We start from the raw sequence: 23,148 nt of genomic DNA on the forward strand, positions 1-23,148 counted from the left end.
TCCAACAGAGTGATGAGCATTGCAACTGACTGTGTACTAATAGCAATCATTAGCAACTCCACCAGAACAACGCTAACCCTTAGATAAATGTTATGGTCAGAGACGTTTCTTGAAATTAAATTTCAAATTGCTTTTTCTTCCCGAAAGCAATACGACAGTGACAGTAAAACACTTTCAAGAATAAAACTATTTCAGAACAAAATTCTAGAAGTGGGGATGGAATAAAAATACAATTTCAATGAGATATATAATATAAAATTTTCTGACATGCATTTTAAAATCGATAATGGTGGGCCAAAAAATGGTAGGCAAATAAATAAAATTTCACCTTAAGCCTCAAGTCTAATACAAAAATTAATTCACAACAGGTCATATATTTAAGGCTTCCCTGGTGGCTCAAGTGGTAAAGAATTTGCCTGCAATTCATGAGACCCAGGTTCGATCCCTGGGTTGGGAAGATTCCCCTGGAAAAGGGAATGGCAATCTACTCCAATACTCTTGCCTGGAGAATCCCGTGAACACAGGAGCCTGGCGGGCCACAAAGAGAGGGGCCTGATCGAGTGACCAACACACACACACATACACACACTGGAGAATCCCGTGAACACAGGAACCTGGCGGGCCACAAAGAGAGGGGCCTGATCGAGTGACCAACACACACACACACACTGGCAGTGCACATAAAGCTAAAAACCATGAAAACGAGAGAGAACCTTCAGGAGTTAGGGCTGGCCACAGAGTTTTTAGGCATGATACCAAAAGCACAGTCCTAACAGAAAAATACTGTATAAGTTCTATTTCTGCTTTATTGACTATCCCAAAGCCTTTCACTGTGTGGATCACAATAAACTGTGGAAAACTCTGAAAGAGATGGGAATACCAGATCACCTGACCTGCCTCTTGAGAAATCTGTATGCAGGTCAGAAAGCAACAGTTAGAATGTGACATGGAACAACAGACTGGTTCCAAATAGGAAAAGGAGTATGTAAAGGCTGTATATTGTCACCCTGCTTATCTAACTTATACGCAGAGTACATCATGAGGAACGCTGGGCTGGAGGAAGCACAAGCTGGAATTAAAATTGCTGGGAGAAATATCAATAACCTCAGATATGCAGATGATATCACCCTTATGGCAGAAAGTAAAGAGGAACTAAAGGGCCTCTTGATGAACGTGAAAGAGGAGAGTAAAAAAAGTTGGCTTAAAACTCAACATTCAGAAAACTAAGATCATGGCATCCAGTCCCATCACTTCATGGCAAATAGATGGGAAACAGTGGGAACAGTGACAGACTTTATTTTGGGGGGCTCAAAAATTACCACAGCCACAAAAATGAAAGACGTTTACTCCTTGGAAAGAAAGTCATGACCAACCTAGACGGCATATTAAAAGCAGAGACACTACCTTGCCAACAAAGGTCCATCTAGTCAAGCCTATGGTTTTTCCAGTAGTCACATATGGATGTGAGAGTTGGACTGTAAAGAAAGCTGAGCGCCAAAGAATTGATGCTTTTGAACTGTGGTGCTGGAGAAGACTCTTGAGAGTCCCTTGGACTGCAAGGAGATCCAACGAATCCATCCTAAAGGAGATCAGTCCTAAGTGTTCATTGGAAGGACTGATGGTGAAGTTGAAACTCCAATACTTTGGCCACCTGATGCGAAGAGCTGACTCACTGGAAAAGACCCTGATGTTGGGAAAGATTGAAGGTGGGAGGAGAAGGGGATGACAGAGGATGAGATGGCTGGATGGCATCACTGACTCAATGGACATGAGTTTGAGTAAACTCTGGGAGTTGGTGATGGACAGGAAGTCCATGGGGTCGCAAAGAGCTGGACACAACTGAGCTGAACTGAACTGTGTAAGTTGAACTTCATCAAAATGAACAACTTTTCCTTAAAGAAAGACTGTAGGTCTTCAGAAGTGCAAGGATGAAGACCAGCTACAAGTTAAAACACCTGCAAACCAACACCTGACTAGGGTGTACACCCAAAACTCTCACAGACAACAAGGATTTTGGTCCAAACGAAAACATGCATGAGTGTGTGGTGCAGTTTTAATGGAATAGCCCAAAACTGAGAACCTCCCAAATCTCCCTGGATGGGCGAGCGTTACATAACACACAACTCGTCAACGTGCAAAGGAGGGCCCTGCAAACACAGCCTGCAGAGGTTGGAGGTGCAGAGTGAGAAAAGAAAGCCCCCAAGTTCCATAATCCCGTGTTACGCAACATCTGAAGTGACGCTCAACAGACACGGGGGATGGGGATGGTGGGGTGACCACAGAGGGGCCTCATGGTGCCAGGTGGGCACTTAAACCCACAATGTTGTGCCCTGGGCAGGGGTTGCGGGGTCTCTCTGTACCACCTGTGTGGCTTCTTGTGAACAGTTATTTAAAAGTCTTTTAAGTTTTGGCACGTAAAAAAACACTCCGAAAAGCAGAAGCCGTGCCAGGGCCAGCCACTGCATGAGCAGTGGCCCAGCCCCCAGCACCTCCGCCCACAGTCACAGAAGGCAGGGCATGGGCCAGGCGACAGGAGCCACAGCACAAAGGTGAGCACCCCTGGTGGGAGGAGCTTCAGAGGAGAATCACCCGAATAAGAGATGCCGAGTCCAAACAGAACCCCCTGTGAGGAGACGGCAGTGCCAGCCAAGACTACACAAAACCTGTAACCGTCTTTTAAAGGATAAAACAAAAACATAACTGAGAACACAGATATTCTTAACTGAAAATCTAATCAGATACACTGGATATGAAAAAAGAAAAAAATGTCAAAATGGAAAACATCAATGCGTGAAAGGACCAGCAAGACCGAAGCGCAGGGACACAGGAGGGAGATGGACAGGGTAATGAGCTGCTGCAGAGGCGGGGCTCGGGAGGAGGTAGAGGGAAGGGGCTGGGCGGGGCTTGGGAGGAGGCGCTGTGGCTGCGCAGCTGGGGATGCCACAGAACCCTCAGCCTCAGGTGTGCGTCAGGCCGTGGGGGCCCAGGGAAGGCCCTCGGGCACCAGCAGGCGACACGCCCAAGAAACTCTGGGGTGCAACTGCACACCTGGGAGCAGACAGCTCAGCAGCTCCAGGCCTAACTGCCCTCCCCACTGCTTGCTCCCCGATGAGACGGGTGGGTGCTGAGCCTCCCAAGAAAGTGACTTCCAAGGAGGGGGAGGAGTAACCCGTGGGCTGGGCACACGAAGGGAAGCCCCGAAGACAGGCTGGCAATCACCCGCCGGGACCCAGCTGGCAACCCTGGCACATGACCCCCTCTTCCCGGCCTCTCCCCTCCGCGCAGAAAAGTCCACCTGCCGTCCAAACACGAAACCAAGAGCAGACAGACAGGAGAGGCCCTCCCAGCAGAGACGTGTTACCAGGCCCGGGATGGACTTCGGCATGGTCTTCCGAGCCCTGTGGACCTTGGCGTCAGCGCCCGGGGCCTTCCTGTCCTCTGCGTCCTTGCTGCCCTCCCCAGGCTTGGCTGGCACCGCAGCCGGCGGCTGGGGAAAAGCACCAGGAGTCCTCCCTTTGCCAGCCCCGCCAGGGAGGGTCTTCGCCGCGTGGCCAGGCAGGGAGGAAGCCAGGGCGCTGGCCACCCGCAGTGGCGGCTCAGACAAAGGGGCCTTGCCAAGGAAGTAGCCGTTGCTCCCGACGACAGGACTCTGGGGGAAGCCATCAGAGCGGACGTGGTTCTGCTTCCCCACCTCGGGGTCTCTGTCCAGAATCCCATTTTCCGCTACCCGGGCCCCCGGGCCAGCCCCTTCCTGCGGGCTGCCTCGCGTGGTCTCTGGAGGGCGTTTCACAGCAGCCGCGTGGCCGCTGGCATCGCTCTGGTCACAGGACCCGTTGGTCTCCCCGTCTGCAGCCACCGGGGCCTCCCCTCCCTGCTGTTCCACTGAGCCGTCATCAGCAGCCATGGGTGACCCTGCAGAAAGAGAACAAGAGTCAGGGGCGCCCACCTGCAACCCTAACACAGAGTCCCACTGCTGTGCTCACAGGAAACTGTCTTTACTTCACAAACATCTGACTTCAGACAGACTAAATACAAAGCACATCACAGTCAATGTCTCAACAGTGACTTGATGAACTGTCCCCGGGAGGGAGGGCAGTCTGCCCCGAGCCCCACCTGAGGAGTGGGTGGGACCACGGTCCTTGAAACAAATACCCACTTGTCTGTGAATTACTTCTTAAAAGCCTCCAAACACAGGACACAAATCTAGTATCCTCCAGGAATGTATGGATGTGAGTTGGACTGTGAGGAAAGCTGATCACCGAAGAATTGATGCTTTTGAACTGTGGTATTGGAGAAGACTCTTGAGAGTCCCTTGGACTGCAAGGAGATCCAACCAGCCCATTCTAAAGGAGATCAGTCCTGGGTGTTCATTGGAAGGATTGATGCTAAAGCTGAAACTGCAATACTTTGGCCACCTCATGCGACGAGTTGACTCACTGGAAAAGACTCTGATGCTGGGAAAGGTTGGGGGTGGGAGGAGAAGGGGACGACGGAGAATGAGATGGCTGGATGGCATCACCGACTTTGTGGACATGAGTTTGAGTGAACTCCAGGAGTTGGTGATGGACAGGGAGGCCTGGCGTGCTGTGATTCATGGGGTCGCGGAGAGTCAGACACGACTGAGCGACTGAACTGAACTGAACTGAAGGAACAAAGTCACTGCTAGAAAACAAAACTGGGGAGGATTCAGACAGAAAACAAGGCCTGTGGAGCCTTGAACCCAAGAACAGACCTAAAGAAAACAGGATGCATTCAGCCTGTCAGTCAGGAGCTTACAAACCTCTGGTCTCTGAAGCTCATATCTCCTCCACAACTTGACAAACAAGAAACACACTTGCCACCAGCAGGAGAAAGCCCACAGTTGCAGTGCTGGGTGCAGGGACAGTGGTCATGTCCAGGAGCCCACCATCCACCAACCCAGTCCCCGGGTGATAGCACAGCACCTCCACAGCCCCATCATGGCAGCACTGGCCCCTGGGGCGAGGCCCGTAGTCACTGCTACAGCCTGAGCACAGAAACGTAAGTGCAGTAAGTTCTATCTGAATCAATAAATGGCTATTAATTTTTTTAAAATCCTCAGCAAAACAGAATAAGTGAAAAACCTACTCAGCTTGGAGAAGCCCACGTGCCAATCTACTGCAAACGTACACTTATTCAGAAATGTTACGTGAATTCCATGTAAGATCAGAAACAACGTCAGGATATCTATTAACACCACTAGCTCAAACTACTGCAAAATTGCACTCACCTCACACGCTAGTAAAGTCATGCTCAAAATTCTCCAAGCCAGGCTTCAGCAATACGTGAACCGTGAACTTCCAGATGTTCAAGCAGCTTTTAGAAAAGGCAGAGGAACCAGAGATCAAATTGCCAACATCCGCTGGATCATGGAGAAAGCAAGAGAGTTCCAGAAAAACATCTATTTCTGCTTCATTGACTATGCCAAAGCCTTTGACTGTGTGGATCACAATAAACTGTGGAACATTCTGAAAGAGATGGGAATACCTGACCACCTGACCTGCCTCTTGAGAAACCTGTATGCAGGTCAGGAAGCAACAGTTAGAACTGGATATGGAACAACAGACTGGTTCCAAATAGGAAAAGGAGTACGTCAAGGTTGTATATTGTCACCCTGCTTATTTAACTTCTATGCAGAGTACATCATGAGAAACGCTGGGCTGGAAGAAGCACAAGCTGGAATCAAGATTGCTGGAAGAGATATCAATAACTTCAGACATGCAGATGACACCACCCTTATGGCAGAAAGTGAAGAGGAACTGAAGAGCCTCTTGATGAAAGTGAAAGAGGAGACTGAAAAGATTGGCTTGAAGCTCAACGTTCAGAAAACAAAGATCATGGCATCTGGTCCCATCACTTCATAGGAAATAGATGGGGAAACAGTGGAAGCAGTGTCAGACTTTATTTTTGGGGGCTCCAAAATCACTGCAGATGCTGACTGCAGCCACGAAATTAAAAGACGCTTACTCCTTGGAAGTAAAGTTATGACCAACCTAGATAGCATATTAAAAAGAAGAGACATTACTTTGCCAACCAAGGTCCATCTAGTCAAGGCTATGGTTTTTCCCGTGGTCATGGTATGGATGTGAGAGTTGGACTGTGAAGAAAGCTGATCACCGAAGAATTGATGCTTTTGAACTGTGGTGCTGGAGAAGACTCTTGAGAGTCCCTTGGACTGCAAGGAGATCCAACCAGTCCATTCTAGAGGAGATCAATCCTGGGTGTTCATTGGAAGGACTGATGCTAAAATTGAAGCTCCAATACTTTGGCCACCTCATGCGACGAGTTGACTCACTGGAAAAGACTCTGATGCTGGGAGGGATTGGGGGCGGGAGGAGACAGGGACGACAGAGGATGAGATGGCTGGATGGCATCACCAGCTCGATGGACATGAGTGTGAGTGAACTCCGGGAGATGGCGATGGACAGGGAGGCCTGGCGTGCTGTGATTCATGGGGTTCAAAGAGTTGGACACGACTGAGCAACTGAACTGAACTGAAGGTTCACAGAAGAGTGGGGTCCCAGGTGGCCCCACAGGAGTAGAGATGAAGTGAGAAGCCTGGCAACAAGGGGCGAGCTCTCCCGCACACCTGGGGCACAGAGGCACATCATGCAGGGGTGCAGAGAGGCTGCCAGACCGGAAATCAAGTGCAAATAACAAGGACATTTTTCTACGCTAGCCTTAACTTTGGGGAAGAAAACATGAGAAAAAATAAGATAGTATGCACAAAAACAGAAAACTATAAAATAGGATATAAAATTTAACCAAGATCATGCAAAGTCTCTATGGAGATGGCAAAAATACAAAGATGAAAGTCACCTCAAATTAACTCTCTCAGTTCAATGATACCCTAAGTGAAGCGCCAATCAGTATATTGAGGAACTCCATAACCTTATTCTAAAATGCACAGGGAAAATAATTTTTCACAAACAGTAAAGGAAATTGTGAAGAAGAGGAGTGAAGAAATGGGAAGCAGAAACAAGAGGAGGATGCAGATGCAGGCAGTCACGGGGCCCGGAGCACAGCCACCCCAGGCCGGATGCTGACAGCAGTCAGAAAGGAGAGTCTCTGAGACAAACACCTCCACTCACCAAAGAAGGAAGCTGGACCCGTGACTCACACCATATACAAAAATCAATTGGAAACATATCTAAGATCTAACTATAAGATGAAAACACAGGCATAAATCTTTAAGACTTTCTATTAAGCAATGGTTTCTTAGATGCTATAACTGGACTTTATTTTGTGCTTCCAAGGACACAGTCAAGAAAGTTTTGGAAAAGACAGCCTCAGTCCTAAGTCCTGTCTGACTCTTTGCAACACATGGACTGCAGCACACCAGGCTCCCCGTCCTTTACTATCTCCCAGAGTTTGCTCAAACTCATGTCCATTGAGCTGACGATGCTATCTAACCATTTTATCCTCTGCGCATCAGGTGGCCAAAGTACAGATTGGAAGGCAGTATTTGCAAATCACACATTTGATACGGAACTTGTATCTTAAATGTATTTTGAAAAACCTCTAACAATTCATCAATAAAAATCAATAACCCACCATATGACTCAGCAACCCCACTCCTGATCATATAACCTGAGGAAACCAAAACTGAAGAAGACACACGTATCCCATTGTTCACTGCAGCACTATTTACAATAGCTAGAACGTAGAAGCAACCTAGATGTCCATCGACAGATGAAGGGATAAAGTTGTGGTACATACAATGGAATGTTGCTCAGCCATGAAAAGGAACACATTTGAGTCAGTTCTAATGAGGTGGAGGAACCTAGATTGAAGTGAGTCAGAAAAAGATAAAGTGTAGCACACACATACGGAATCTAGAATAATGGTCCTGGAGACTGTATCTGCAGGGCAGCAGTGGGGAAAGCAGACTTATGGGCGGGGAGAGAGGGGCAGATGTGTGGAGAGCAGCACGGACACGGACACCACCACACGTACGACAGAGCCAACGGGCATTTGCCGTCTGTCTCAGGGAACGCAAACAAGGGCTCTGCATCAGCCTAGAGCAGTGGGGTTGGGAGGGAGGTGGAGGGAGGGTCGAGAGGGAGGGGATGTACGTACGTACACCTATGGCTGATCCGTGTTGAGGTTTGACAGAAAACAGAAAATTCTGTAAAGCAATTATCCTTCAATTAAAAAATAAATAAATTTTTAAAATATCAATAACCAATTTTATGGGCAAAGGGTCTGAACGGACATTTCTGCCAAGAAGATGCACAGAAGACTACGAAGCACAGGAAGACGTGCTCAGCACCAGCAGTCGGCGAGGAGGCTCAGCGCCAGCAGTCGGCGAGGAGGCTCAGCGCCAGCAGTCGGCGAGGAGACACACCGAACCCGGACGGCTCTGCCAGGGAGACAGGGCCCTTTGGCCACTGCTGAGGGGATGGACGCAGGGCAGCCACCTCGGCAACCAGTCTGGAGGCTCCCAGGAGGGGCCAAGGGCCGGGCTCAGCGGCCACGCATGTAGAGGAGCCCAGCACCTGACAGCACTCACCCTCAAGCTCCTCAGGAAAAGGCTGAGGAGGGCGGAGGGAGGAGCCCGTGGACGGCTGCATGCCAGGGGAGAGGAAAGCACAGTGCCAGAGGAGAACGCTGAGGCCCCAGGGGTCCCGCACAGGAGCAGAGGGGCAGCAGGACAGCGTGGGGTAGCCGGGGACAGCAGACAGGGTCTGTAGGCTGCACCCCCAGGTGCTAGTGAGGCAGTAAGCAGGGCAGGGCCACGGACGTCCGTCCATCAGCACAAGCCAGGCACCTGGGACCGAAGGCAGACACGAGCTGGTCCCCAGCACGGGCTTCCGACCTGGGAAGGGCTGCGGCTCCAAGACAGTCTTGGGCAGCAAGTCCCCCCAAGTCCCCCGACCCAGCCCCAGAGCCCCAGCAGCTCTCCTGGAGTCCGATGCACTTCAATCACATGCCGTCGCCCACACGACCCCGCCCTGTGGCCTGGGCCCCCAGGTGCTTTCTCCCAGAGTGAGGCTGCCTGCCACCAGCCCCGACCCAGGGCCCGCTCTGCATCCCCCACAGGCACCCCCGGGTGTGCAGGCACGGCCACGGAAGAGGGCCCCCGCACGTGAGAGGCGACAGAGGTGCTGCCTGGGAGGGAGCGGGGCCACCGGAGCTCCCGTCACCGCTCAGGACACACACGAATGTGGCCCCCAGCCTGAGGCACAAGGTGCGCTCCGCCTCAGGCCACCTGAGGCCGCGTCCTGGGGGTCTCAGTCACCAGACCAGGCGCCCGGGCCCCCACAGGACACCGGCCCCTGTCTCCCTACAGTGTCTGCCAAGATGGCCCAGCCTGCGTCTGGTGGAGCGGCTGCCCACACACAGGAGGCTCAGCCTGGTGTCTGCGCGCGCTCAGAGGCCAGGGCCCAGCTGGGCGTCCACAGCCGCGAGCTCAGCTGACCTTGGCCCCCACCTGGTCTCATCCCCAGCTGAGAGGCAGGCAGATGCCCAGGGCAGGAGTGCAGCGGACCCCAGGTGGTGCCATCCAGCCAGGACGCTGCTCTCAGGAGGGCCACCGGCAGGCTTGGGTGGGACAGTGGGTTCACCTCCCACAGTCAGTCCCAGCCCGGCACATCCAGACCGGCCCCACGCAGGGCGGCCAGAGGCTCCCCGGGCACCAGGCCCTCGCCAGCTTCCCTCCACCACCGGGCAACCCGGGCGACTTCCAAGCCCAGACAACTCGTGCAGCCGCCCCTGCTGGCCCCGGCGCCCTGGGGACCAGGACCTCTGCCTGCAATGGACTGGGAGCCCAGGGTCCCAGTCACGGGACCGCCCTGCAGGCCCATGGCCCCGGCACCCTTACCTTCACTCAGCAGCTCGGCTCCCAGGCCACACTCCTGCTTGGTCTCCCCCTTCGCCGGAACCGCCTGCGGAAGAGAAGCAGTCGTCAGTCGCGCTGAGGACCCTGGCCATGGGCGTCACACCCACATCAGAACCAGCCCACCAAGGACGGCGGACCAGGCCCCTCAGGCCCGTGAGGACGCCCCGACACGGGCTACACGGGGAGAGGCCAGTGCTCACAACAGGCCCGGGAAACGCCACAGCAACGGAGGGCCCCGCCCTCCCACTCCCAGGCTCCGTGCGTGTGGCCTGACCAGTGGTCTGAAACCCAGGGGTTTTCAAAGTGGGGGACCCCCCAAGGACCTAAGACCAGCTGTTTTATGAGTCCCGTGCACACACACGGGGCGGGGGGGCCCGGCAGCACTACCAAGTCCTGGCCCCCAGACCACAGCTGCTGGCACCAGAGTGGTCAGCCATTCCCAGCGGGCCACGGGGTGCCCGGTTACAGGAGCGAGCTCAGTCCACAGGCACAGGGGCCTGAAGGCCGGCTCCATTCCTGAGCGCCTGTCCTATGCCAGGGACGCCAGTCCAGGGGGCGCTGTGCACGGCAGGGCCCAGGCAACAGGACCAGGGACAGTGGGTGTGATGACCCCAGGAGCAAGCGAACAGCAAAAGATGAGACGGCAAAGAGACCTCTGTGCTCAAAGCCACAGGGGTCTTTTTCAGCAAAGTCCTGAGAGCTGTCTTCCAGTCAGGGGTAAAGAGACAGACACATGAACTTCAGCAAGAGTGTGGGGGGCTGTGAGGGTGTGACAGAGGTGACAGAGTGTGGGCTGTGAGGGTGTGACAGAGTGTGGGAGCCTGCCTGTGAGGGTATGACAGAGTGGGGGCTGTGAGGGTGTGACAGAGGTGACAGAGTGGGGGCTGTGAGGGTGTGACAGTGGGGGCTGTGAGGGTGTACAGTGGGGCCTGTGAGCATGTGACAGAGTGTGGGTTGTGAGGGTGTGACAGAGTAGGCTGTGAGGGTGTGACAGAGTGGGGGCTGTGAGGGTGTGACAGAGCGGGGGCTGTGAGGGTGTGACAGAGTGTGGGATCCTGTGAGGGTGTGACAGTGGGGGCTGTGAGGGTGTGACAGTGGGGCCTGTGAGCATGTGACAGAGTGTGGGTTGTGAGGGTGTGACAGAGTAGGCTGTGAGGGTGTGACAGAGTGGGGGCTGTGAGGGTGTGACAGAGTGTGGGGGGCTGTGAGGGTGTGACAGAGTGTGGGATCCTGTGAGGGTGTGACAGTGGGGGCTGTGAGGGTGTGACAGAGTGTGGGATCCTGTGAGGGTGTGACAGTGGGGGCTGTGAGGGTGTGACAGAGTGGGGGCTGTGAGGGTGTGACAGTGGGATCCTGTGAGGGTGTGACAGTGGGGGCTGTGAGGGTGTGACAGAGCGGGGGCTGTGAGGATGTGACAGTGGGGGCTGTGAGGGTGTACAGTGGGGGCTGTGAGGGTGTGACAGTGGGGCCTGTGAGCATGTGACAGAGTGTGGGTTGTGAGGGTGTGACAGAGTAGGCTGTGAGGGTGTGACAGTGGGGGCTGTGAGGGTGTGACAGAGCGGGGGCTGTGAGGGTGTGACAGTGGGGGCTGTGAGGGTGTACAGTGGGGGTTGTGAGGGTGTGACAGTGGGGGCTGTGAGGGTGTGACAGAGCGGGGGCTGTGAGGGTGTGACAGAGTGTGGGGGGCTGTGAGGGTGTGACAGTGGGGGCTGTGAGGGTGTACGGTGGGGGTTGTGAGGGTGTGACAGAGTAGGCTGTGAGGGTGTGACAGTTGGGGCTGTGAGGGTGTGACAGAGTGTTGGGGGCTGTGAGGGTGTGACAGAGTGGGGGCTGTGAGGGTGTGACAGAGTGGGGGCTGTGAGGGTGTGACAGTGGGGGCTGTGAGGGTGTACAGTGGGGGCTGTGAGGGTGTGACAGTGGGGCCTGTGAGCATGTGACAGAGTGTGGGTTGTGAGGGTGTGACAGAGTAGGCTGTGAGGGTGTGACAGTGGGGGCTGTGAGGGTGTGACAGAGCGGGGGCTGTGAGGGTGTGACAGTGGGGGCTGTGAGGGTGTACAGTGGGGGTTGTGAGGGTGTGACAGTGGGGGCTATGAGGGTGTGACAGAGCGGGGGCTGTGAGGGTGTGACAGAGTGTGGGGGGCTGTGAGGGTGTGACAGTGGGGGTTGTGAGGGTGTACAGTGGGGGTTGTGAGGGTGTGACAGTGGGGCCTGTGAGCATGTGACAGAGTGTGGGTTGTGAGGGTGTGACAGAGTAGGCTGTGAGGGTGTGACAGTTGGGGCTGTGAGGGTATGACAGAGTGTTGGGGGCTGTGAGGGTGTGACAGTGTGGGGGGCTGTGAGGGTGTGACAGAGTGGGGGCTGTGAGGGTGTGACAGTGTGGGGGGCTGTGAGGGTGTGACAGAGTGGGGGCTGTGAGGGTGTGACAGTGTGGGGGGCTGTGAGGGTGTGACAGAGTGGGGGCTGTGAGGGTGTGACAGTGGGGGCTGTGAAGGTGTACAGTGGGGGCTGTGAAGGTGTGACAGAGTGTGGGGAGCTGTGAGGGTGTGACAGTGGGGGCTGTGAGGGTGTGACAGAGTGTGGGGGGCTGTGAGGGTGTGACAGTGGGGGCTGTGAGGGTGTGACAGTGGGGGCTGTGAGGGTGTGACAGAGTGTGGGGGGCTGTGAGGGTGTGACAGAGTGGGGGCTGTGAGGGTGTGACAGAGTGTGGGGGGCTGTGAGGGTGTGACAGTGGGGGCTGTGAGGGTGTGACAGAGTGGGGGCTGTGAGGGTGTGACAGAGTGTGGGGGGCTGTGAGGGTGTGACAGAGTGGGGGCTGTGAGGGTGGGACAGAGTGTGGGGGGCTGTGAGGGTGTGACAGAGTGGGGGCTGTGAGGGTGTGACAGAGTGTGGGGGGCTGTGAGGGTGTGACAGTGGGGGCTGTGAGGGTGTGACAGAGTGGGGGCTGTGAGGGTGTGACAGTTGGGGGGACTGTGAGGATAGAAGCAGGGGTGCACAGCTGCGGGGATCTTCCCCAGCCCTCTCTAGCCTGCATTCATCCCATTCAGGGCCTGGACGACAGCCTGGTCTGCTGGCGCTGGCCAGCCCCACGGCCCCGCCACAATTAAGAAGCAGCAGCGGCCCGCCACAGTTAGGCAGCCAGAGTGTGGCCAGGCACCAAGGAAAGAGGCCCCAGGGCTGCTCCCCGGAGGCAGGTGCGCGTCCTGACAGGCAGGCCTGACACGCCCTCCTCATCACAGAGAACCAGCCTTCACAGTGAACAGCGAAGCGTGGCCTCTGCTCCCCGGGCCCCTGCTCCACACCCTGAGGCCGCCACCCGCCCTGGACCTGCTACCTCGGGAGGCCCAGCCGCACCCCCTCAGGCGGCCGCACCTGTTCCCTGACGGCCCCCACCTGGCACACCGCCAACCCTCTGCCCTACCAGCAAGTGCACTGAGAGAACACCAGCCCAAACCATAACAAAACCGGAACCAAGCAGAACGCAGGCTGAGACCTGAGGCCTGCCGGCTCCCCTCCAGGTAGAGGCTGTGACAATCCCCACGGGGAGAGCTGGCAGGTAAGCCCAGCCCTGCTCTGCAGGAGGAGCCTCAGCCCACCCCAGCGCGCCTGGGCCGCCTCCAGAGACGCTCCAGCAGCACGGGGCCCTGGGGCACTGCACAGAAACACTCCCATGTCTGCCTCCACGGAAAGGACGAGGCTCACAGGAGAGAGGACCGGCTGGGGCTGCCAGGGCACAAGAGCAGCTCAGAACCCCGGGCTAACCCGAGAAGAAAGCACCAAAAGCTGGCAGGCCGTGTCCAAGAACCAGGACAGGCTGATGGGATGCGGCTCCCGGGCATTATTCATCTGCGCCTCAGAAGGAGTAACAATGGGAATGATGGTGCGTAACCACCAGCGCTGACAGACAAGCCAGCTCAGCCGAGTCCAACTCTGAGGCCCCATGGACCGCACCACACCGGGCCTCCATGCCCATCACCAAGCCCTGGAGCTTGCTCAGACTCGTGTCCATCCAGTGAGCAACAGGAGTAGCAGCTGACAACCCAACAGGGATGCACCTCCTTACCCGAGGTTCCAACCACTGACGGCAGAGCACGCTGGGGGTGGAAGCTGTCACTACAATTTACAGAGGAGCTTCACGAGACACACGACCTTTATAGAATCTCCCAGTATCTCCCGCAAGACTGTCCTCAAGTACCAGGGACATCTGCAGGCTCTCCTCACGCTGGGTCGTCACAGACAAAGGGGCAGGTCTCCGGTCTCCTGACATGCAACCCTAGGCTTCTGGAAAGCAGCACAGGCCCTTGGATAAGAAAGACCAGGGAGTTGGAGACCAGAAGGGCCAGGAGACCCCTCAAGTCCCGGGCCAGAGCGCAAAAGCACCATGAGGGGTTACCATGACGACTGCACATCCAGTGACCAGGCACCATCTCTGCGTGGGACCACGCGACGGCTTTGCACACGGCAACCGGGCACCATCTCTGCGTGGGACCACGCGACAGCTTTGCACATGGCGACCAGGCACCATCTCTGAGTGGGACCACGCGACGGCTCTGCACATGGCGACCAGGCACCATCTCTGCGTGACCACACGATGGCTCTGCACACGGCGACCAGGCACCATCTCTGCGTGGGACCACGCGACGGCTCTGCACACGGCGACCAGGCACCATCTCTGCGTGGGACCACGCGACGGCTCTGCACACGGTGACCAGGCACCATCTCTGCGTGACCACACGATGGCTCTGCACATGGCGATCGGGCACCATCTCTGCGTGAGACCACGCGACGGCTTTGCACACGGCGACCAGGCACCATCTCTGCGTGGGACCACGTGACGGCTTTGCACACGGTGACCAGGCACCATCTCTGCGTGGGACCACATGACGGCTATGTGCACGGCGACCAGACGCCGTGTCCGCGTGACCACTGTGTGTGCAATGACTGGTGTGCCGTGTCCAGGGGTGACCACGTGTGACCATGTGATGCCTGCACATACAGTGACAGACACTGTGTCCATGTGACAACAAGACTGCACACACAGTGACTGCGTGCTGTGTTCACAAGTAACCACGTGTGACCATGAGACTTCACACAGGTGGCGGGGTGCCCATCCACGCACGAGCGTGCGACGATGTAACAACTGCAACTGGGCTGCGGTCACATGTCACACGATGACTGAATATACACAGAGGCCAGCGTCGGGTCCACAGTCACCCCGGGACGACTCTTCCCACAGAGGCCAGCGTCGGGTCCACAGTCACCACGGGACGACTATTCCCACAGAGGCCAGCGTCGGGTCCACAGTCACCCCGGGACGACTATTCCCACAGAGGCCAGCGTCGGGTCCACAGTCACCCCAGGATGACTATTCCCACAGAGGCCAGCGTCGGGTCCACAGTCACCACGGGACGACTATTCCCACAGAGGCCAGCGTCGGGTCCACAGTCACCACGGGACGACTCTTCCCACAGAGGCCAGCGTCGGGTCCACAGTCACCACGGGACGACTCTTCCCACAGAGGCCAGCGTCGGGTCCACATGTCACCACGGGACGACTATTCCCACAGAGGCCAGCGTCGGGTCCACAGTCACCCCGGGACGACTCTTCCCACAGAGGCCAGCGTCGGGTCCACAGTCACCACGGGACGACTCTTCCCACAGAGGCCAGCGTCGGGTCCACAGTCACCCCGGGACGACTCTTCCCACAGAGGCCAGCGTCGGGTCCACAGTCACCCCGGGACGACTCTTCCCACAGAGGCCAGCGTCGGGTCCACAGTCACCACGGGACGACTCTTCCCACAGAGGCCAGCGTCGGGTCCACAGTCACCCCGGGACGACTATTCCCACAGAGGCCAGCGTCGGGTCCACAGTCACCCCGGGACGACTCTTCCCACAGAGGCCAGCGTCGGGTCCACAGTCACCCCGGGACGACTATTCCCACAGAGGCCAGCGTCGGGTCCACAGTCACCCCGGGACGACTATTCCCACAGAGGCCAGCGTCGGGTCCACAGTCACCACGGGACGACTATACTCACAGAGGCCAGTGTCGGGTCCACAGTCACCACTGGACGACTATTCCCACAGAGGCCAGCGTCGGGTCCACATGTCACCACGGGACGACTATACCCACAGAGGCCAGTGTCAGGTCCACAGTCACCACAGGACGACTATATACCCACAGAGGCCAGTGTCGGGTCCACATGCCACAACGTGTGGCCACGAGATGCCTGAGAGCACAGCAACGACCAGGCCCCATGAGCGTGTCCTCGTGTGACCACACAGCTATACACACAGTGAACGGGTGGTGGGTCCATGTGCGATTAACGTGACAGTTGTGTGCACACCAGACAGCTGCGCCATCACATTCAGATGGCTTTCAGGAGGACTGTCCCTGTCTGCACAAAGAGTCTGGACGTGACTCCGAGCGGTGCCAAGGAGACATGCTGCACATGTGCCTGTGGGTATGTTCACACGGGGCACATGTGAAGGACAGAGTGGAGCCTGGTGAAGACAGATGGGCATCACTGTGCTAACCTTGGAACTTTTCTGTATGTCTGAAATTATTTCAAAATAAACTGTTGTAAAAAGCAGCTAGAAAAGTCTTCAAACGAGAAGCAGGCATGTGCTGCAGGCTCAGAGGCCAAAGCCGAGCACGAGGGCAGAGGCAGCAGCGAGGACTTGTGGCAGGAGCGCAGGCTCTGTGCCCAGGACCCCGGCGCACTGGGCCAAGGCTCCTGCAGCTGAGGGCGGGGCCCCGCCCCAGGGCAGCTGAGGGTGAAGGGCCTGCGTCTGACGCTGGGCCCACAGCCCAGGGTGCTCGTCGCTCACACCACACCTGCGTGCGTGGGGCTTCTCCAGCTGCTGCACCTGCACCCCGTGTGGACGGGGGCCGGGACTGTGGGCACACACACAAGCCCCAGTGCGGCTGAGGGACCTGTGTCCCAGAAAGTACAGGACCAACACGCAGAGACACAGGTGGGGCTGGGACCGCAGGGGCAGTGGGCCCAGGAGCCAGGAGCCACGGCTGCATCCACCTCAGTGAGCACGGGGGTCTCAAAGTCTGACTTCCTGGAGTCCAGACGATGAGAAGCTGGGGCAACCCCGGGCTGGGGGAGTGCCCGGTCAGGCCCCCGGAGGGAGCTGGCCTCCGGACACCCAGCACCAGCACTGAGCCCGCACGTGGGTCCCAACCCGCAAGGTCTGAGCCGTGAGCAACGTTCACACAGGTCACCCACCTGCCCTGGCGTCAAAACCTGACATCAGGCGTCCCCTCCCAGGAACATCTTTGGCTGCCCCTCTCAGCAACGCCACCGTGACCCACCCCATCAGGCAGGATGGGGGACCAGCTGCCTCAGCCCAGGACCCCAAAGTCCCACTGTACGCTGAGGGCAGGGTGGGACCAGGCCTCATCTCCAACCGTGGCCCCACATGGACGGACCCCGGCACCCCTCAGCCCATCACAGCTGCACCCCACCGCCCACCACCCACACCCGTCAAACCTCCCTAAAACAGGAGTCCTCAGGGGCCCAAGGCCCTTCTAAGACGGCCTTCCGGGACCTCAGTGGGCAGTTTCACCAATGGTGCCAGAGCTGTGCTGTGGGCACCTGCGCAGGAGTCAGGACGGTGGCACCGAGTGATCCTTAGTGACCACGTTCATCCCCACTGCACTCCCACCACTGATGCCAGCTCTGGGCTTCGTGTCCTCACTGGTGAGAACAGGGCATCTGGAGATGAACCAAAGTGGGCACAGCTGCACGGCCCAGCACTCCCACAAACTCAGCACAAACCACCCACCTCCCGTCACCACCATCAGCCACATCTGCCCACAAAATTAAAGTTCATAACTCCCCGCAAAAAAGGTCTGTTTTAAGAATATTATGTAACATACCTTCTAATAATGCCAGAGTGAGCCCATTTTATCCCGCATCTACCCAAGGGCATTCAGGAACCACTGACACATATGACATACCAGGCCTGGGCAAGCACGAATCTCAGCTACACTCCTGTCCCCACTTAAAGCCCAAGCACTGCTGCAGGGGGCACAGGGCGGAAGGGGCACGCACAGGGGAGGGGGGAGAGGACAGACAGGCAGGTGGGCAGGACAGGGCTGCGAGAGGGTGAGGGTCCTCACAGGGCTGGAGCCTGAGGTGCTAGCGGGTCTCCAGTGAAGTTCAGGAAGCATTGAAGCTTCCTGATTGCTGTTTTGGATCTGTCATGAATCCTCTGATCCTTACTAATTCCTGAATATTCAGGAATTAAGAGGAGTTGGCAAACTGCTCCCGGGGCTGAGGAATGCATGCATTTCCTTCGTTAGCTTTTCCATATGGTGATAAGTAACTATTTACGACCCTCTTCCTTTTTATGAACCATACGGTACAACCCTCTCTCTTTGATGTTTCCTTGATGATTTGTAAGTCTGGACTTTTGATTTCTATCCTTGCTGAAAATAAATACCTTGTAAGACAGTATACAAACACACACTATGTTGAATAAAACACCTGTGCTCCATCAGAGCTTGGGTCCCCGTGTCTGTCTGTCTTTCTCCCCCCGCCACACCCCACCACTCCCGCTAATTCTTTGGAGCACAGAAGCCCGCTGAGCTCACTTTCTTGCCCAGGCTTCTAAGACCCTCTCGAGAAGGCGCACTGTGCTTTTACCCCCTCGAGAGGGCGCCCGGTGCCTACGTGAAGCAGTGCAAGCCCCATGTCAAGGGCTTTACTGGCTTATCATCGACTCCAGACCACCAGGTTCCAGTCCATTAAAGGACCTCAATAATCAAAGACAAACTAGCTCGTCATATGAATATAAAGAGACGCTCCAGAGAAAACGAATACTTTCTGGGCCTGAACTGTCTGCACAAGCCTCTACCTAACAAAGCCTGTTCCAAGCCTCTCCTCTAATGCTGCTGTGCCGTTAAAACTCAGGCCGCCAGCAGCCAGTTTTGCATAAAAAGGAAGAGCAGCACTTAATCACAAGCTCACAGAAAAGAAATTATTTCACTTCTCTCAACCTTGTCTAGCCTGGCAGGTTATCCTCTCTCCCAGATCAAAGCAAAGCAAAATGACGGGTTTAAACAAAGTTTTCAGCTATGATCTGACTTTAAATTAGGACTTCTCCATTTATAATCATCTACCTGATTGGACCTAACAGAAGCAGAAGATTTTAAGAAGAGGTGGCAAGAATATACAGAACTATACAAAAAAGATCTTAATGATCGAGATAACCACGAAGGCATGATCACTCAGAGCCAGAAATCCTAGAGTGCAAAGTCAAATGGGCCTTAGGAAGAACCACTACAAACAAAGCTAGTGGAGGTGATGGAATTCCAGTTGAGCTATTTCAAATCCTAAAAGATGATTCTGTGAAAGTGCTGCACTCACTATGCCAGCAAATTTGGAAAACTCAGCAGCGGCCACAGGACTAAAAAAGGTCAGTTTTCACTCCAATCCCAAAAAAAGGCAATGCCAAAGAATGCTCAAACTACCACACTACCGCACTCATCTCACACACTAGCAAAGTAATGCTCGAAATTCTCCAAGCCAGGCTTCAGCAATACTTGAACTGTGAACTTCCAGATGTTCAAGCTGGTTTTAGACAAGGCAGAGGAACAAGACAAGGCAGTTGGAACAAGTGCCAACATCCACTGGGTCATCAAAAAAACAAGAGAGTTCCAGAAAAACATCTGCTTCTGCTTTCTTGACTATGCCAAAGCCTTTGACTGTGTGGATCACAACAAACTGTGGAAAATTCTTAAAGAGATGGGACTACCAGACCACCTTACCAACCTCCTGAGAAAGCTGTATGCAGGTCAAGCAGCAGCAGTTAGAATCAGACATGGAACAACAGACTGGTTCCAAACTGGGAAAGGAGTATGCCAAGGCTGTATAATGTCACCCTGCTTGTTTAACTTATATGCAGACTACATCGTGCGAAACGCCGGGCTGGATGAAGCACAAGCTGGAATCAAGACTGCTGGTAGAAATATCAATAACCTCAGATACAAAGACGACACCACCCTTATGGCAGAAAGCAAAGAGGAACTAAAGAGCCTCTTGATGAAAGTGAAAGAGGAGAGTGAAAAAGCTGGCTTAAAACTCAACATTCAAAAAACTAAGATCATGGCATCCAGTCCCATCGCTTCATGGCAAATAGATGAAGAAATAATGGCAACAGTGACAGACTTTATTTTCTTGGGCTCCAAAATCACTGTAGATGACAAACGCAGCCATGAAATTAAAAGATGCTTGCTCCTTGGAAGAAAAGCTATGACCATAAAAAGCAGAAACATTACTTTGCCGACAAGTCCATCTAGTCAAAGCTATGGTTTCTCCAGTAGTCATGTATGGATGTGAGGTATTGTCTCTCAGTCATGTCTGACTCTTTGTGACCCCATGGACTATAGCCCACCAGGCTCCTCTGTCCATGGAATTCTCCAGGCAAGAATACTGGAGTGGGTTGCCATTTCCTTCTCCATGGACGGGGAGAGTTGGACCATAAAGAAAGATGAGCACCAAAGAATTGATGCTTTTGAACTGTGGTGTTACAGAAGACGCTTGAGAATCCCTTGGACTGCAAGGAGATCAAACCAGTCAATCCTAAAAGAAATCAACCTTGAATATTCATTGGAAGGACTGATGATGAAGCTGAAGCTCCAATCCTTTGGTCACCTGATGTGAAGAGCTGACTCACTGAAAAAGACCCTGATGCTGGGAGATTGAGGGCAGGAGAAGGGAGCAATACAGGATGAGATGGTTGGATGGCATCACCGACTCAGTGGACATGAGTTTGAGCAGACTCTGGAAGATGATGAAGGACAGGGGAGGTCTGGCATGCTGCAGTCCATGGGGTCAGAAAGAGTCGGACACAACTGAGCGACTGCACTGAACACCTGAGCTGGTTGTAAGCGAGTGAAACACACTCACACAAACGAACACCTATCCAGCAGTGCAGGCTGTGACCAAGTCGATACGGCCACAGATGTCAGAACCCAAAAGGCCACTCTCTGCGTGCACAGACCACAGAACCAACGCGGGTGAGGGTCTGCTGGTGGTTCACTCGTTTCCCTAAGCCTGGCCTTTTTCCTGGAAGAACCTCCAATGAAATCCTCTAAAGTCTCCCTCAGACGTCGTCACTGACGGGTCACGGCTTCCCTGGCCTCACGGGCTGGGAACCCCAGCGACCCAGCCTCGGGAGGAGAGGCACCCCAACTGTGGACAAGCCCTCCCCTCTCCTCCCCTCCTTCCACACCTGCTCACTTGTCCCACCTCCAGCCAAGACCCACGTGTCCCGAGGAAGAGGGGCCCTAGCTCCTTCATGTCCTCCCTGGGGGACAGACACGACCCAGAGTCAAACCCTCACAACCACCAGGAACCCAGACCTGTGACCTCGTCCGCAGCATCAGGCCTCCCGGTTGGCAAAGCCACAAGCCTGAGCGCAGTCAAGAGTGCACCGCGCGCAGCAGGCACAGGCAGCCGTGTGCTCACCGGGAGTGCTCTCAGCATGCATGATGCTTGCACAGCACGCCACCAAGACACGCAGTTCCAGAGAGACAGCTCCCCCCAGCTCTGCTCCCTGCCACCTGTACCGCGCCTGCCCAGACTCCAGGAACTCCGCGACAGGAACTCACCTCTAACTCCCAAACCCACACTGAAAATGGGATCTTCTCAGGGCCTGGAACTTGCGAGATTCTGGGGCTTCTTTCAGTCAAAGAGCCCTTTACACACAAACTTCCAAACAAGCAGACAGCCGCAGGGTGGAAGCCGTGGAGAGCCTGAAAGGGGAACTGGGGTCCTGAGGGTGGGGTGCAGCGGCTGCACCAAGGACGCCGCGTTCACTGAGGCAGGCTCTCCGGAGCCCTGAGATGCAGCCCTCTGTCCACCGTCAGAGCCCCTGACTCCGCACCGAGCACACTCCCTCTGGGCCACAGGAGAGCAGGCGGGCCCCAGCCTCATCCTCAGTCAAACGCTGCAGGCTCAGCCCCGTACCTGGCTCCCACACAGTGACCTGCCGCTTCTGACAGTAAAACTGGAGCTGGCACCCACGATGCCTGAACTGCCCTAGAAAGAGCCCCTCCACCAGCCTATCCAGACGGTCATTCAACCTTTTCACGCCTCCAACACAACCCCTATCAGACCTAGCTGAAAGGCACCAGGGAGGGGGACAAAGTCCGCCCAGGAGGGACCAGCGCAGACCGGGAGCAGCAGCACACCCCTGGGGAAGGGTGCAGAGCCACCCCACACACGCCTGCCCCGCGATGGGCCTAACGTCCTCTCCCAGGAGACCACACTCTACCCTTCAGAACATCCATGTCACATCCTACCTAAGGCACTGATGTGGCTGGAGAAAAAAGACAGAAAACTCTGTGAAGTTTCTTACCTAAATGCCAACAGGCAGATTTCGATATACACAATCATTTTCAGTTGGTAAGTCATGTCCAACCCCACGGACCACAGCACACCAGGCTTCCCTGTCCTTCACTATCTCCCAGGGTTTGCTCAAGCTCACATCCATCGAGTCGGTGATGCCATCCAACCATTTCACCCTCTGTTGTCCCCTTCTCCTCCTGCCCTCAATCTTTCCCGGCATCAGGGTCTTTTCAAATGAGTCAACTCTTCGCATCAGGTAGCCCAAGTATTGGAATTTCAGCTTCAGCCTCAGTCCTTCCAATGAACACCCAGGACTGATTTCCTTTAGGACGGACTGGTTGGATCTCCTTGCAGTCCTAGGGACTCTCAAGAGTCTTCTCCAACACCACAGTTCAAAAGCATCAGTTCTTCGGTGCTCAGTCCTTTTTATGGTCCAACTTTCACATCCGTACACGACTACTGGAAAAACCAAACCCTAAGGGGAGAAAAGCATCCCAGGAGGTGAGACAGAATCCGATCCCATGCTTGACGTGTAAAGCCAACTGCAGGTCCAGCCACCAGGGCAGCAGGCGCTACCAGCTGCCCAACACAGGGCCGGCCGGTGGTATCTGGAGGCTGGATAAATAGCTGGTCACGGTCCAGCGTTAGTAAGTGCGCCTGAGCCTCCAGCGCAACTGGGCACCCTGCACCCTTACTTCCTGAGCCTGGAAACCCTCCACTGAGTCTGTGAGAATCAGCAAGAGGCAGAAGAACCCTGCGTTTCTGATATTCTGAGATGGTGATTTACCTTTTCAAAAGGCAATATTCTCTGCCCTACGAAATCATATTCCTAAAACAAAAAGAGAAATATTAATCAAATAATTTCTTCATAAGAGAACAGAACCATAAAATTCAGAGGAAAAAAAACAAAGGAATCTGAAGTCCTACT

The 23,148-nt window shown here is 55.1% G+C and overlaps 1 protein-coding gene across 10 annotated transcripts in view; it reads right to left on the reverse strand.

Moving 5' to 3' along the window:
- Positions 1–23,148, reverse strand: part of EHMT1 (euchromatic histone lysine methyltransferase 1) — a 119,898-nt gene that overhangs the window by 58,954 nt on the left and 37,796 nt on the right. For 7 of the 10 annotated variants that reach the window (XM_088840962.1, XM_088840961.1, XM_088840963.1 and 4 more), the window contains 2 exons: positions 9,842–9,905; positions 3,296–3,912 (listed from right to left, as the gene is read on the reverse strand). In XM_088840962.1, the coding sequence (XP_088697088.1) occupies positions 3,296–3,912; positions 9,842–9,905 (681 nt within the window). The remainder of the gene's footprint in view (positions 1–3,295; positions 3,913–9,841; positions 9,906–23,148) is intronic. The other 3 variants (XM_055400834.2, XM_055400839.2, XM_055400837.2) reach the window with 1 other exon arrangement.

The sequence above is a fragment of the Moschus berezovskii genome, chromosome 11 (assembly GCF_049115385.1).
Source record: "Moschus berezovskii isolate FMDL1 chromosome 11, NW_MosBer_1.0, whole genome shotgun sequence".
NCBI lineage: Eukaryota > Metazoa > Chordata > Mammalia > Artiodactyla > Moschidae > Moschus > Moschus berezovskii.